Source organism: Pteronotus mesoamericanus, unplaced genomic scaffold (genome assembly GCF_021234165.1).
Source record: "Pteronotus mesoamericanus isolate MK-2021 breed Mesoamerican mustached bat unplaced genomic scaffold, CSHL_Meso_final contig_181, whole genome shotgun sequence".
NCBI lineage: Eukaryota > Metazoa > Chordata > Mammalia > Chiroptera > Mormoopidae > Pteronotus > Pteronotus mesoamericanus.
This window is the reverse complement of record NW_026555077.1, coordinates 11859898-11872853: the sequence shown is the minus strand read 5'-3', so window position 1 is coordinate 11872853 and position 12956 is coordinate 11859898. Positions and strand designations below refer to the sequence as shown.

The 12956-nt window shown below is 36.1% G+C and overlaps 1 protein-coding gene across 1 annotated transcript in view; it reads left to right on the top strand.

Moving 5' to 3' along the window:
• COL24A1 (collagen type XXIV alpha 1 chain) overlaps positions 1-12956 on the top strand; it is a 299775-nt gene that overhangs the window by 263989 nt on the left and 22830 nt on the right. Inside the window, 5 exon segments of the mRNA XM_054566926.1 lie at positions 679-786; positions 879-932; positions 1426-1488; positions 4687-4740; positions 9147-9182. Of these exon segments, the coding sequence (XP_054422901.1) occupies positions 679-786; positions 879-932; positions 1426-1488; positions 4687-4740; positions 9147-9182 (315 nt within the window).

Genomic DNA, 12956 nt, shown 5'->3' with positions numbered 1-12956 from the left:
CCCTTTTCACAATGACCTCTTAATTTGGCTTTCACAGTTCCACTTCTGAAGAACTTGTAGATAGTCTGACCTATACAAGGTAAACTGAAAATGATGACTCACGTGCTTACTGTTTACAGTTTGAACCTCCTCTTAATGTTTATACCATAAATATCCCATTCCACTAAAACTCAATCTGGCTGCACAAATGCTAAAAGTAGGAAAAGAAATAGTGGGATCCCTACCTCCTATGTGTGAATCTGCACAAGAAAGAACCCGTATTTGTCAAGCCCCAGCCCTGTATCTTTGTCTCAAGACAGTGAATGATAATTTGCTGATCTGAATCTTTTGTCACAGAAAAATAAAACACAAGTTTTATCACAAGTAAGCACCCCTGCACACATGCACCCCACCCCACCATTCTCTCTGTAGCCCCACAATCCTCCTCCCAGTTCTGGAAGCATCTTCTTCCCTCCTCTTTCCACAGTTAAGACGACAGTCTTTAGAACTTTCTTTCCCCACTGCTACACTTCTTGTTTATTATAATCAAATATTACTGATGTGGAAAATATTGATGGGGAAGATGATCATGTCGCATTTGATTTCCCCAGGGCCTTGTACTACGCCTGAGGACAGCCTTGTATTTGGCTTTCACTTAGGTTCTAAAGTCAAGGTCACTTTTTTTTTCTCTCTTCTTAGGGTGAACAAGGGCTACCCGGTCAACCTGGAATTCAAGGTAAAAGGGGTCACCGAGGAGCACAAGGTGATCAAGGACCAGGTGGAGAGCCTGGCCTGAAAGGGCAGCCTGTATGTACCAACTCAGAAATTCACTAAGCACTTATTCTACAGACTGAAACACCATTGCACAGTAATCGTTACCATATCTATTCACATTGCAGGGAGAACACGGTGTTCAAGGTTTGACAGGCTTCCAAGGATTTCCAGGCCCCAAAGTATGTTTACATAATTTTCTACTAGCCTTCTAGCTAGCCAGGAAAAAAATATGTTGAAATACTAATACTTAGTTTCTGACTTGAGCTTTTATTATTTTAATCTGAAAAATTTCAGTTAGTACAGTTATATATTTGAATTTTAAATATGTTCATTATAAAACTTACATAACTATACATTTGTCTATCAATTTTATTGAGGAATTTGCTTTTGTCCCTCCTTCATTTTTCCATGAACATTTTACTCTACTTGCTTTACATGTACCTATCCATCTGTCCATCCCTTGCTCCCTCTCTCAATCCGTTCCCTATATTCAACAGTAAATTGCAGACCTGAGTACAATTACTCCAAAATATTTCAGCATGGACATCATTAACTATCAGATTTTTTAAAAGGCAATTCTGGGTATGTTGGCACAAGATTATTTCATTTGTGAAATGTTTCTACAGAGCTGAAGATTTTGTCTTCTTTTTTTTTTTTCTGTTGTGTTTCTAGGGTCCTGAGGGAGATGCTGGTGTTGTTGGAATATCAGGTCCTAAAGGTCCTGTTGGACAGAGAGTAAGTGTGAAGTCTTCCTACCTGCCCAGAAATTGTGATTCTTTGCTGATTATAGGAATTGGGGTTAAGAACTATAAAATTAATAAACTCCAAATTAATGACTTAATAAAATGACTTTTAAGGTAGAAACTCAGTAGAACACATGCAGAAGTTATTAACCTTTTTCAGTTCATGTGTTAGTTTGGTCAAAAGACCCCATGGACCACCCACACTTTCCAGTTCTCACTTTAAAAAAATAATCATCAGAATTAATGTGAACACTGGATAATGTATTTATTAACTCACACTAGGAACAAAAACATAAAGCAGTGTTATGCTGTAAGCATTAATAAGACCAGAGGCCACCCCCATGCACCACCTGGAGGAGGCTTGCCTGTGACCACAGAGCTCCTCAGACCACACTTTGAAAAATATTTCCCAATAGCTCTGTTTCCCCAGCTCAGGGGTGGGTATCCCCAGAGAGTGATGAGGAGCTGCTTAAAGATTTGCAAAGATCAGGGTCTGAAAAACTACGATGATCTGATGAGTGCCTGGAATTGCAAACCGTAGAGAATATAAATAGGATAGATAAGCCACTAGTTGCTACTGGTTGTTGGTTTGTTTGGGGTTATTTTTTTGCTTTAGAGTTTTTTGTTTTGTTTTGTTTTTATTAACCATAGTCTCTTAATTGATGAGATGATCTATAAAACTGAAAAGCAAAAAAAAAAGCTATAAAACAACAAACAGTGGTTTGGCTATCATGGTAGAGCGCCTGTATGGCTTACAGCACGGCTAGGCCAGGGTGGAGAGAGTTTGCAGAGAGAGGAAGAAGGAAAATAATTCAGACACAGGAAACAGGAATCACGAAGAAGGACTTTACAACTGAAAACCACTGTCTTCAGCAGCATATTAAATGAAAAGTCGAATTTTCGAAATTCTCCGCCTCTTCCCTAACTCTTAAAATAATTTCTTTTAAATAATACAAAGAGCCATGGTATCATAGGAAATATTTATTTAAAGACCCTTCTCAACATTTCTTCAGGTGCACATTTATTAGTTATTTTTATGATTTCCGAAGAGCCATGGAAAATTGGTGCTTTTATGTAAAGTCCAATTCTTGATTACCCACAAGTGGGTTATATATGATAGGCTTCTCTATGATAAATATTGCTCTAAGTCCTTACATATATTAAGTTCCCCGCTAATTAAAATCCATTCATTCTAATTTTATTAAGTTCTCAGTTAATTAACTTCTTTCTTGGTATTATCAAAGAGAAGCTGGCTGCCTGCCTAGCATCTGTCTTAAGCAGAGTTTTACCAAGTGCTGGATATCTGTAGGCCAGAGTCTGAATCTGTATTGTGTTGCAGCTCCAGAAATTCTATCAGCTCACCAATAGTAAAGTTCGGATAACTGGCTCACAAATGCTAGTTTATAAGTTGGATATTCCTTTGTTAAGTCATAACAGAGTCCAATAAAAAGTCTTGATAGGTTAATATTTAGCAGAAAGCTATTATATGCCAGGTACTGGTGTAGGGTTTGTGTCCCTTATATCATTTAATCCACATGAAAATTTTGTGAGAGATGCTATTATTTTCACTTTACTGGTGGGGAAACTAAGTCTCTGAAACTAAGTCTGTGGCTCCAGGTCACATATGGCTCTTGTGTAGAGGAGACAGAATTTGAATCCACAACAGATTTAGCAAATGATGTGTTAGCAGGTTGCTTGCTTGCTAATTGCATAAAAAAGATATAGAACAGATATTAAGTGGCCTAGTGTCTAGTCCTTGTTCAATAATTAATAAATAGTTGATAATTAAGTGAAATTAATTGAAGTGGGAAATATGGATTAATTGTTCTTCATTTTAAATATGTATTTAGTATTTAACTGGTACCAAACATAGCACCTCACCTTTTGGATGTATTTAGATAAACATAGACAGTTTTTGGCTCTTTTGGCCTACTTTTTCTAGAGTCCATGTATATCTCTTCATTCTTTTAACAAGTCATTATTTCAGAGAGATCACAGTCAAAAGCTTTATTAGGTTAAAACTTTCTTGACTTTCTTTTTTTCAGCGGTAAGCTAGTCTAGATGATATGTTTGATTAGGTTAAGAAATCAGCTCTCCTGATTTTATGTGAATTTTTGAAATTTGGGTACCATATTTATAAATTATCACTTAAAGTCAATCTTTGCATTTTTATTAAATTTAATTAAATGTATTGGGGTAACATTGGTGAATAAAATTATGTAAGTTTGAAATGTCTGGTTATTTCTATAATACATCATTCACATAATGGCACTGTGTGTTCACCACCCAAAATCTTTGTGTTTAAAAAAGATTCCATGAGATTATTTTTAGAGTATCAGGTAATTTCTCTTATTCTAGGCAAACTTAATATTAAAACTGTCTGTCAATGGTCTGCATGACATTATAATTATCTCAATCAATGGTATTTTCTGTACCTTGGAAGTTGGAAAAAGAGAAAGTCTGTTAGATATCTACATTTATGTATTCCAGGTTAAGTTTGAAGTCTGAAATTTGCAGCCAGTGGAAGTGGAAGTTGAGGGAATAACTAAAATAGGTAGTTTGTATTCATTAAGAAATGATAGGTTCTATACCTAGTTTGAGAGGAGTAGACCAAAGATCCAGCCTATTCAATGTTATCATAATAATCAAATAAATCTTAGTTTCAAAATCATTTGTCACATTTAAATATCACAGTGGCCTATGAAATACTTTTACAGATGAAGATACTGAAGTTAGTTTGTCACATATGATGCTCTCTGGTTCTTTCTCATATTTTCTCTCAATTCCATGGTACATGCCACTTGAACATCTGTTCCTTAATATAGTTTATGCAAAATTTTATAATTCTATGTAGTGTTTTTATATAAAGTAATTGCATTTTTATATAATGACACATATAAAATGGCATTATTGAAGTTAACCAATACATGAAAATTGTAATGCTGATTTATCAGTTTGTAAGGAATTATACCAATGTAACTCTGCTCATCGGAAACTATAATAGTATGTAGAATTGTGCCACATACTGCAAATTAAAATCCCTATGACTGCTACCAATACTATAAGATTTTATAGTAAAAACTAAAATTATGCAGACATGGACTATTTTACCATTGCACAAGACATTTTCTAGAATTTTTCTGAATTGTACTGGCAATGAGGTAGACTTTTTTTTCTTTTACTCCAACAGGGAAACACTGGCCCCCTTGGCAGAGAAGGTATAACAGGCCCAACAGGTAGAACCGTAAGTTTGTCACAATACAGGTCTTTTGTTCATATTTTTTTTCTTTAATCTTATTTCTAGAGTAATCCGCAAAGGGTCACCCTGGGTATTTGAAAGGAAAAGGGCAAAATACATGTACATTTTCATCTGGAAAGTGATTCCTGAGAACTTAGAAATTGTATGTATACTTAGAAAACTAAAGTATAGCTTAACAGTTGGGGAGATCTTTTATATAAAATAGAAACATTTTTATAAAACATTTATATAAAACAGGAACAGAATCATAGAAATGGAGATCACAAGGAGGGCTATCAGCCAGGAGGAGGAAGGGAGAGAATGGGGGAAAAGGTACAGGGATTAAGAAGCGTAATTGTTAGATACAAAATAGACGGGGGGTGGGGGGGTCAGGGGGGGCTGTTAAGACTAGTATAGGAATGGAGAAGCCGAAGAACTTACATGCATGACCCATGGACATAAATGGGAGGGATTGCTGGAAAGAAGATGGTTACAAGGGGGAGGAGGGCCGTGGGGAAAAAATTGGGACAACTGTAATAGCATAGTCAATAAAATATACTTTTAAAAAATCAAAAAAATAAAATGGAAACCTGAAAACTATAAAGTATATATGAATACTTGAAAAAAATTTAATTTTATATGGAAAGAGTCCATAAATACAGTCAAAATAATATAGGGGTAGGCAAAAGTAAGTTTGCAGTTGTTTGTATGAAAAAATATAATAATAAATAATAAGACAAAAATAAACTTTGTTTCACATATTCACAACTGTAAAGCTATTTTTGCCCACCTCTGTATAGGATAGGAAAAAGTAATTGCAAAGCATACACCATATAATAGACTAATGTATAAAGAGCTCTTACAAATTAGTATGAAAAAGATAAAAAACTCAATAGACAAAGAACAAATTCAAGAAGTCAATAGTTATTTGAAAAGATGTTGTCCTAACAGAGAAATGCAAACTAAAGTAATAATGATATATCATATCCGACCTTTCAGAAAGGAACGTTGAAAGAACTGTACTCTCATTTATCACTGGTAGAAATTTTAATTGAAGACTTTATGGAAAGATACCTACTAAAATATATGTATATATATGAGGTCTGTCTGGAAAAAGCCCAGCCATTGTTAATATAATGAGAACAGTTTGCGTGATGTGGATATAACCTGGAAGCCAAGGAAAAGTGGATTGGAATGCGTATGCATAAACAATGGCAGTTTACTTTACTGGTCAGTGGGTGGTAGACGCCACTGAATGAGAATGTGCACTGTGTGGCCATCACATTTAAAATGACTGAGAGAGCAGAGTAACAAATCTGCATCAAATTTTGCAGTGAACTTGAACATTCCTCCGTGGAAACTATTCAGATGATTCAGAAGGCCTCAGTATGGACAACTGGTGATTGGCAGCTTCATCACAACAACACACCCGCTCATACATCCCACCTCATGCAGAGTGCTTTGGCAGAATATCAAATCACCCACGTGACCTCAGTCCCTTTACAACCCAGATTTGGTGCCCTGCAACTTCTGGCTTTTCCCAAAACTAAAATCACCTTTAAAAGGGAAGAGATTTCAGACCTTCGATAAGATTCAGGAAAATACGACAGCGCAGCTCGTGGTGACTGGGAGAACAGTGTGACGTCCCAATGTGCCTGCTTTGAAGGGGACTGAGGCCTCATTGTCCTACATACAATGTTTCTTGTATCTTGTATCTTCTTTAGTAAGTGTCTCTATTTTTCATATTACATGGCTGAATACCTTCAGACAGACCTCATATACCTTAGACCAAGGAGTTCCACTTAGAGGAATTTGTCCCATAGAAATAAAAACACTCAATACACTAAAGAAATGTTACAAATATTTTTTTCACAGCACTGTTTTTATTAGCAAAAAATTTTTAAATCACATGAATGCTCATATATAGAAAAATCATGGAATAACTTGTGGTCTAACCATTTTATGGAATATAATGCCACTATTAAAAATGAATTAGTTTATTTAGTTTGGCTGACTTGAAGTTGTTTTATGATGTGTTATGTATGAAAAATCTGATGCATAGAAGAGTATATAATATGATATCAAACATATTATAAACCATGATCAATAACCCTGTACATTTGCAAACATATTTGTCAATGTTTGATTAGAAAATAATATAACAAGGATATTCCATACTCTTTTCCACAGTGGCTGCAACAGTCTTTATTCCCACCAATAGTGCGCTAGGGTTCCCTTTTATCCACATCTTTGCCAACACTTGTTTGTTGAGTTATTGATAGTAATCATTCTGACAGGCACAAGGTGATAGCTCATTGTGGTTTCAATTAGCATCTCTCTGATGATTAGTGATATTGAGCATTTTTTCATATGTCTATGGGCCCTCTGCATGTCCTTTTTAGAGAAGTGTCTATTCAGGTCCTTTGCCCATTTTTTAATTGAATTGTTTGTCTTCCTGGTGTTGTATTCGTTCTTTTGTAAAAATGGAACTACCTTCTGACCCACAATTCCACTTCTGGGAATATATGCTAAAAATCTTGAAACACCAATACAAAAAAATTTTCACCCCTATGTTCATGGCAGCGTTATTTGCAATAGCCAAAATTTGAAACAGCCTAAGCACCCATCATTAGACTAGTGGATAAAAAAAGCTGTGGTGCATTTATACAATGGAATACCATGCAGGGGTAAAAAAGAAGAAACTTTTACCTTTTGAGACAGTATGGGTAGACCTCGAGACTATTGTGCTAAGTGAAATAAGCCAGCCAGTGAAAGACAAATACTATGTTATTGCACTTATATGTTTGTTATAATAAAATAACAAACAAAACAGAAACAGAAGCATAGATACATGGAACAGACTGACAGCTCTCGGAAAGGAGGAAGGGAGCACTGAATGAAGGAAGGTGAAGGAATTAGCCAAAGAACATACATGCATGATCCATGGACATGGACAATGATATGGAGGATTGCCTGGGGGTTGGGGAGCTGGGTAGAGGTGAGCAAAGTGAGAGAAAGCAGGGACAACTGTAATAACAATAAAATACAATTTAAAAACAGAAAAAAGTATAGTGAGATATATACCAACTTGTTAATTCTGGGCTGGAGGTGGTGGAGGGTGTAAAAAACATTCTGTAAAGATATCTTTAAAATCAGTTTTTAAAAGTTAACATCCCAGTCTTAAGTGGGTTTAAGAATGAGGTAGGAAATACAAAGGAAGTGATATAAATGGTGAATAAATGAGGTAGTATTTTTAGCTGGTAAGATTAACAAAGAATGATAGTACTTGCACACTTTAGAAGAAATATACCCTCCCGTTCATTGCAGATGTACATGCAATTTCAAACAACTTTTCAGAACAATTTCTATCAGAATTTTTTAAAGTACCAGGATATTTATCACAGTATTATTTATCATGGCAAAAATTAGAAAGATATAACAGGAAATTCAACAAAATATTATCATAGCTTATTAAATGCCAGGTAAGCATTATAATTATCTAGAGGAATATGGATTGATATGGAAGAACATTCATATTATATTGTGAACAATAAATTCAAGATACAGAAAAGGTGAATAGTATTATCTCATCTTTTTACCAAAACTTTCATCTTTAATTTCCACAATGACGAACACAAAAATATTAACAGTTTAAAATCAGTAGGTCCATCCAACAACAGCAGAATACACATTCTCTCCAAGTACTCATGGAACAGTTACCAAAATAAATCATATTTTGGGTCATAAAAAAAGTTTTACTAAACTTAGAAGAACTGAGGTCTAAGATGTTTTCTCTGGCCATAATGGAACTAAACTAAATATTGATAAACTAGATACATAATAGTAAAATCTTCAAACAAAAATTAAACCTCACATGTCTAAATAATCCATGGATCAAAGAGGAAGTTTGAAAGAAAACTAGAAAATATTTTGAACTGAATGAAAATGTATATAACATATCAAAATTTGTAGAATATAGATCAGAAAGAGGAATAGAATGAGAAGATGTTAGAGGAGTAAACCTCCCTAGAAACAAGGTTTCAAAGGCCGAGGAAAACAAATGTTAGAAGAACTCAACCTGTAATTCCTTTCTAAATTGTTTTCTGTTGGGTTGTCAATCAGCTGTTTTGACTTAATTAAATAAACAAGTAGCTTGTTAACGCTGTCTTGTGTTAAGGTGGAGCTAGGGATTGCAAAACAGATAGCATGATAAGTGAATAGATTGTTTTTGTTTTTGTTCTTGCTTTAGGTAGGAAAGAAAACTAGAACTCATATAAATTTACTAAACAAGTCTTGCTACAGTAAAAAAAAAAAAAGAAAAATTGTTATGTTTCTGTATACAACCTCAACTACAATTGATAAATAACTATCAATAATACTGAAGTAATATCTTTTTTTTTTTAACCTTTTAGGGACCCAGAGGTGAAAAAGGCTTTAGAGGTGAAACTGTAAGTTTAACTAAATTCATGGTTATAGTATTACTTGTCACTAGGCTATAAGCTTCTTGAAGGCAAGGACCTCGACTTGTGCATTATGTATCTGATACTTGCAGAATAAAAATAAAGTTACAATTTTCAGGAAGTGTATAGCAGTGAAACTGGTAAAGCCTAAACATATTTAAGAACCTGCCTACCACATTCTTCTCAGATCCCTGTGTGAAATGGAATATTGCCTTATCAGGCATCAGGAGAAAGAGGTATGAGCCTTCTTCACAACTGCTGCAAGAGCACTGCCAAGCCACGTTAGGTGTATGCCCACCACATTCAGCCAATTGGAAACAATGGTGAGCGGCTGGGAAAAAAAAAAAAAAAAAAAACCCACAGTTCTTTGGAGACCTACGTGGCTCATGCTGGCACTATTTCTACTTTTCAGAATGTCAGTTCTTCCGAGTTAAGGAAGGTGTCCCCTGTGAAGGGGCCACTTCCCGAGCGGAGACCTGGTGAACTTTTTAAAGCAGCAGCCCCAAACAAGGCAGGGATGGATTGAAATGAGGGGGACTGAAACGGAGAACAGAAGGCACATAAGCATAAACAGAAAGATAGCAGTAAACTCTTGATTAAAAAGTAGTAAGATTACACAGTGACAGCTGAGATTTCTTGCTTTTCACTGTGGGGAATGCTTGAGCTGCAGAATAAGTTGCAATTGTATTAATTAGCAGAAGAATGGAAATTATGTGATTTCAGATAGCCTAAAAATCTCCAAAGGGCATTAAAATAGAAGTGTTTAATGTGCAGAAATATAGCCCTCACATTTTCTCAGCAGACTTACTAAACCAGGGAGCAAGAATGCATGCACCCAGACACCCTTGCCATATCCCCCAGGAGAAGAGAGGGGAAAGGAAACGGAGAGAGGCTTGGAATTAGCCGTTTTCCAAACCTGCCTGTCTCCGGCGGCCTCCCTGGCCCACCCTCGCCAGCCAGAACACAGGCTGCCACCAGGACTAGGAAACCTCAAGTGCCTATGCCAATGTCACAGACATTTCATAGGGGGAAAAAATTCATTGGCTGTGATGGATTACAAATCCAATGGGTTTTTCCCGCATTTTACATTGCACTGATAGAGACACGGCATCCAAAATAAAGCAGGCAGTGGCAACGGATAGGCCATCCCCGAAGGGGAACATGGACAAAGTTAAAGAACATTCAGAGGAGGGCTCTCTGAGATTGGTGCTGTATCGGAGACCCATGTTCTAAAAAATCCCGTTGAAATGTCTGAGGTGTTTAGCGTTTGCCACAGCCTGATCGTCCCTCTCCTTAATTCCCTCTGTTCTCTCTTTCCTGCCTGGCTTTTGTGCTTGCTTTTTCTCATCCATTCTGTGTGTCCCTGTAGTTCCTACTGATCTTGAGGTTTCAATTCAAAGATAGTTTGCTCCGGGTGGAGTTGCTGATGTTTTAGCCTCACCCCACTGCCACCTGTGGACATAATACCTGGTACCAAGTACAGAACCAAGTACAGTGCCTGGAAACTGTTCTTCAGTTCTTTGCTTAAATGTCTCCTAGTCAGAGAGGATTTTCCAGACTAGTCTATGTCAAATAGTGATGCCCCCACTTGCCTGAGATTCCCTATTTTTCCTTTACCTGTTTCCTTGCTGCCTGACACGCAACTTATGTCTTAGGATATTGTGCTTATTATGCCTCCCCACACTGGAGTGTGGGCTCCATGACACAAACATTTCATTTGTTTGTTTTAGTACAGTTTCCCCAACACCTAAGCAGTGTCTGTCTTATAGTGAGTATTTGATAAATATTTAATAAATTATTTGTAAAAGAATTAGAGAAGTCTTGTGATGTTAGGACATGATAGTTGTCTTCAAATATTTGAAAGGTTGTCTCAAGGAAAAAAATATATGTGAGTAACTCTAGAAAATAAAATTGAAATGGTTTATTCGTTGCATTGAATTTTCAGTTTCTGTGCTTAGCTCCTTGAGAGATGGTGAATTTTGTAATACCACATGATCCCTAGTCTACAAAAGTACCTGGCACATAGTATCACCCAGTAGGTACTTACTGACTAAACATGTGGAATGCTGAGGCCAATTTCCATATTATAATGAGCTGTCAAATGCTAATGAACTGCTTTAAAACGAGATAGCTTTGTGAGACAGTGGGTCTCTGTCAGTAGAAGCCTATATCTCTCCGAGTTTCTGGACTAGTATTCCTGCCCTGAGTGGGGAATTATAGTATGCCTTTAGTGTCTCTTCCAGCTGTAGGAGTCTGTGATTATACGTAAAATGAAGAAAGAAATAAGCCCCTCACAAAAGAATGAACAAAGACATAGAACATAAAAAAGTAACAGTCCTTTAAAGCAGACGTTAGTTCTTATGAGATGCAATGACTCTTCTGCATCCATCCCCTTCCCTCATTCTCCATCCTTGGCACTCTTGTCTAGATCACCATGATGTCTCCCCTGGACTCCAGTCTTCATTTTGTGTCTTCCACTTTTCCTCACTGTAGTCCCTCCTCTACTTAGCAAGCAGAGTAACACTGTAAAAGAGTAAGTCTGATTATATCACTCCCCTCTTTAAAACCTCCCTCTGCCTCCTTCTTGCACTTAGAATCGCGCAGCAGTTAGAGTGGTATTGTGAAAGAGTAAATCAGACTCTATCACTCCCCTATTTAGAACCTCCTTAGGCCATTTTCTTGTACTTTTAGTCAAATCTAAGTTCTTTACTTGGTCTACAGTGCCCCACGTGAGCTAGCCCTGTTTATTCTCCAGTCTCATGTACCACTTTCCCTTTGCCAACTATGATGAACGTCTGTCTTTCTTTCTTTGTAACATGCCTTCCTTTTACCTAGCATATTCTTTTGCCTTCTCTTCAAATGGCTGGTTTTTACCTCATCATTCAGGTCTCCGTCCAAATATCATCTTAGAGAAGCCTTTCATGACTACCTTGTCTTGTTATTCCTGGTCATTCTCTTTTTCACAATATCCAGTTTTGTTTTCTTCATGGCACTTAGCACTAACGGAAATTATTTATTTTCTGTCTCCTCTGCTAGAATTTAAACTTCTTGAGAGCAGGGAAGTTTGTCTGATACACTGGTTACCAGTGTCCGGAACAGAATCTGCTATGTAGTAGGCATTATTTGAAAAGTAAATTTATTAATCAATGTACATCATTCCCTAAAATTAAAAAGTTAACAGGTATTTACAATTCTACCTAGTAAAGTAGTATTTCCTGAATTAATATATTTATTAGTCTTTTGCTCTGTGGGTTACCATAGTCCTCTTCATAATTAAGGTGCAAACTTCCAGTACCCAATAAGGAGGTGAACAATGGTAATTAGTGCAGACAATAAAATCTGTTGGTGAATAAAAGGATTAATTGGCACATTAGTATTATTAGTTTATTCTGTTTTTATTGTTTATGTTATTGGCATTAAATGTCTTTTATTCCCTTTTCTTTTGATTCCATTATAGTGCAAAGGGCTTTATAAAAGTAGTCTCTTAATTCTTAGAGATCAGCTGTGATTAACTTAATCCCCAAAATGTGTAAGTAAGCCTTTCTGCTTTCATTATATGAAAAAGGTTAGTAACACTTTTTACACTCCATTAAGAGTTTTTCAGTAATTCTACAGGTTTTATAAATCTTATTTTTAAATTTTCAATGAAGCTAGTGTAAGAATTTAGGCAGCTATGCTGTTCTTACCAAGTTTCATACCATCATGATTCAGTCCCTATAAAACAAAAACCAAACAAACAAACAAAAAAACAAAGAAGGTTAA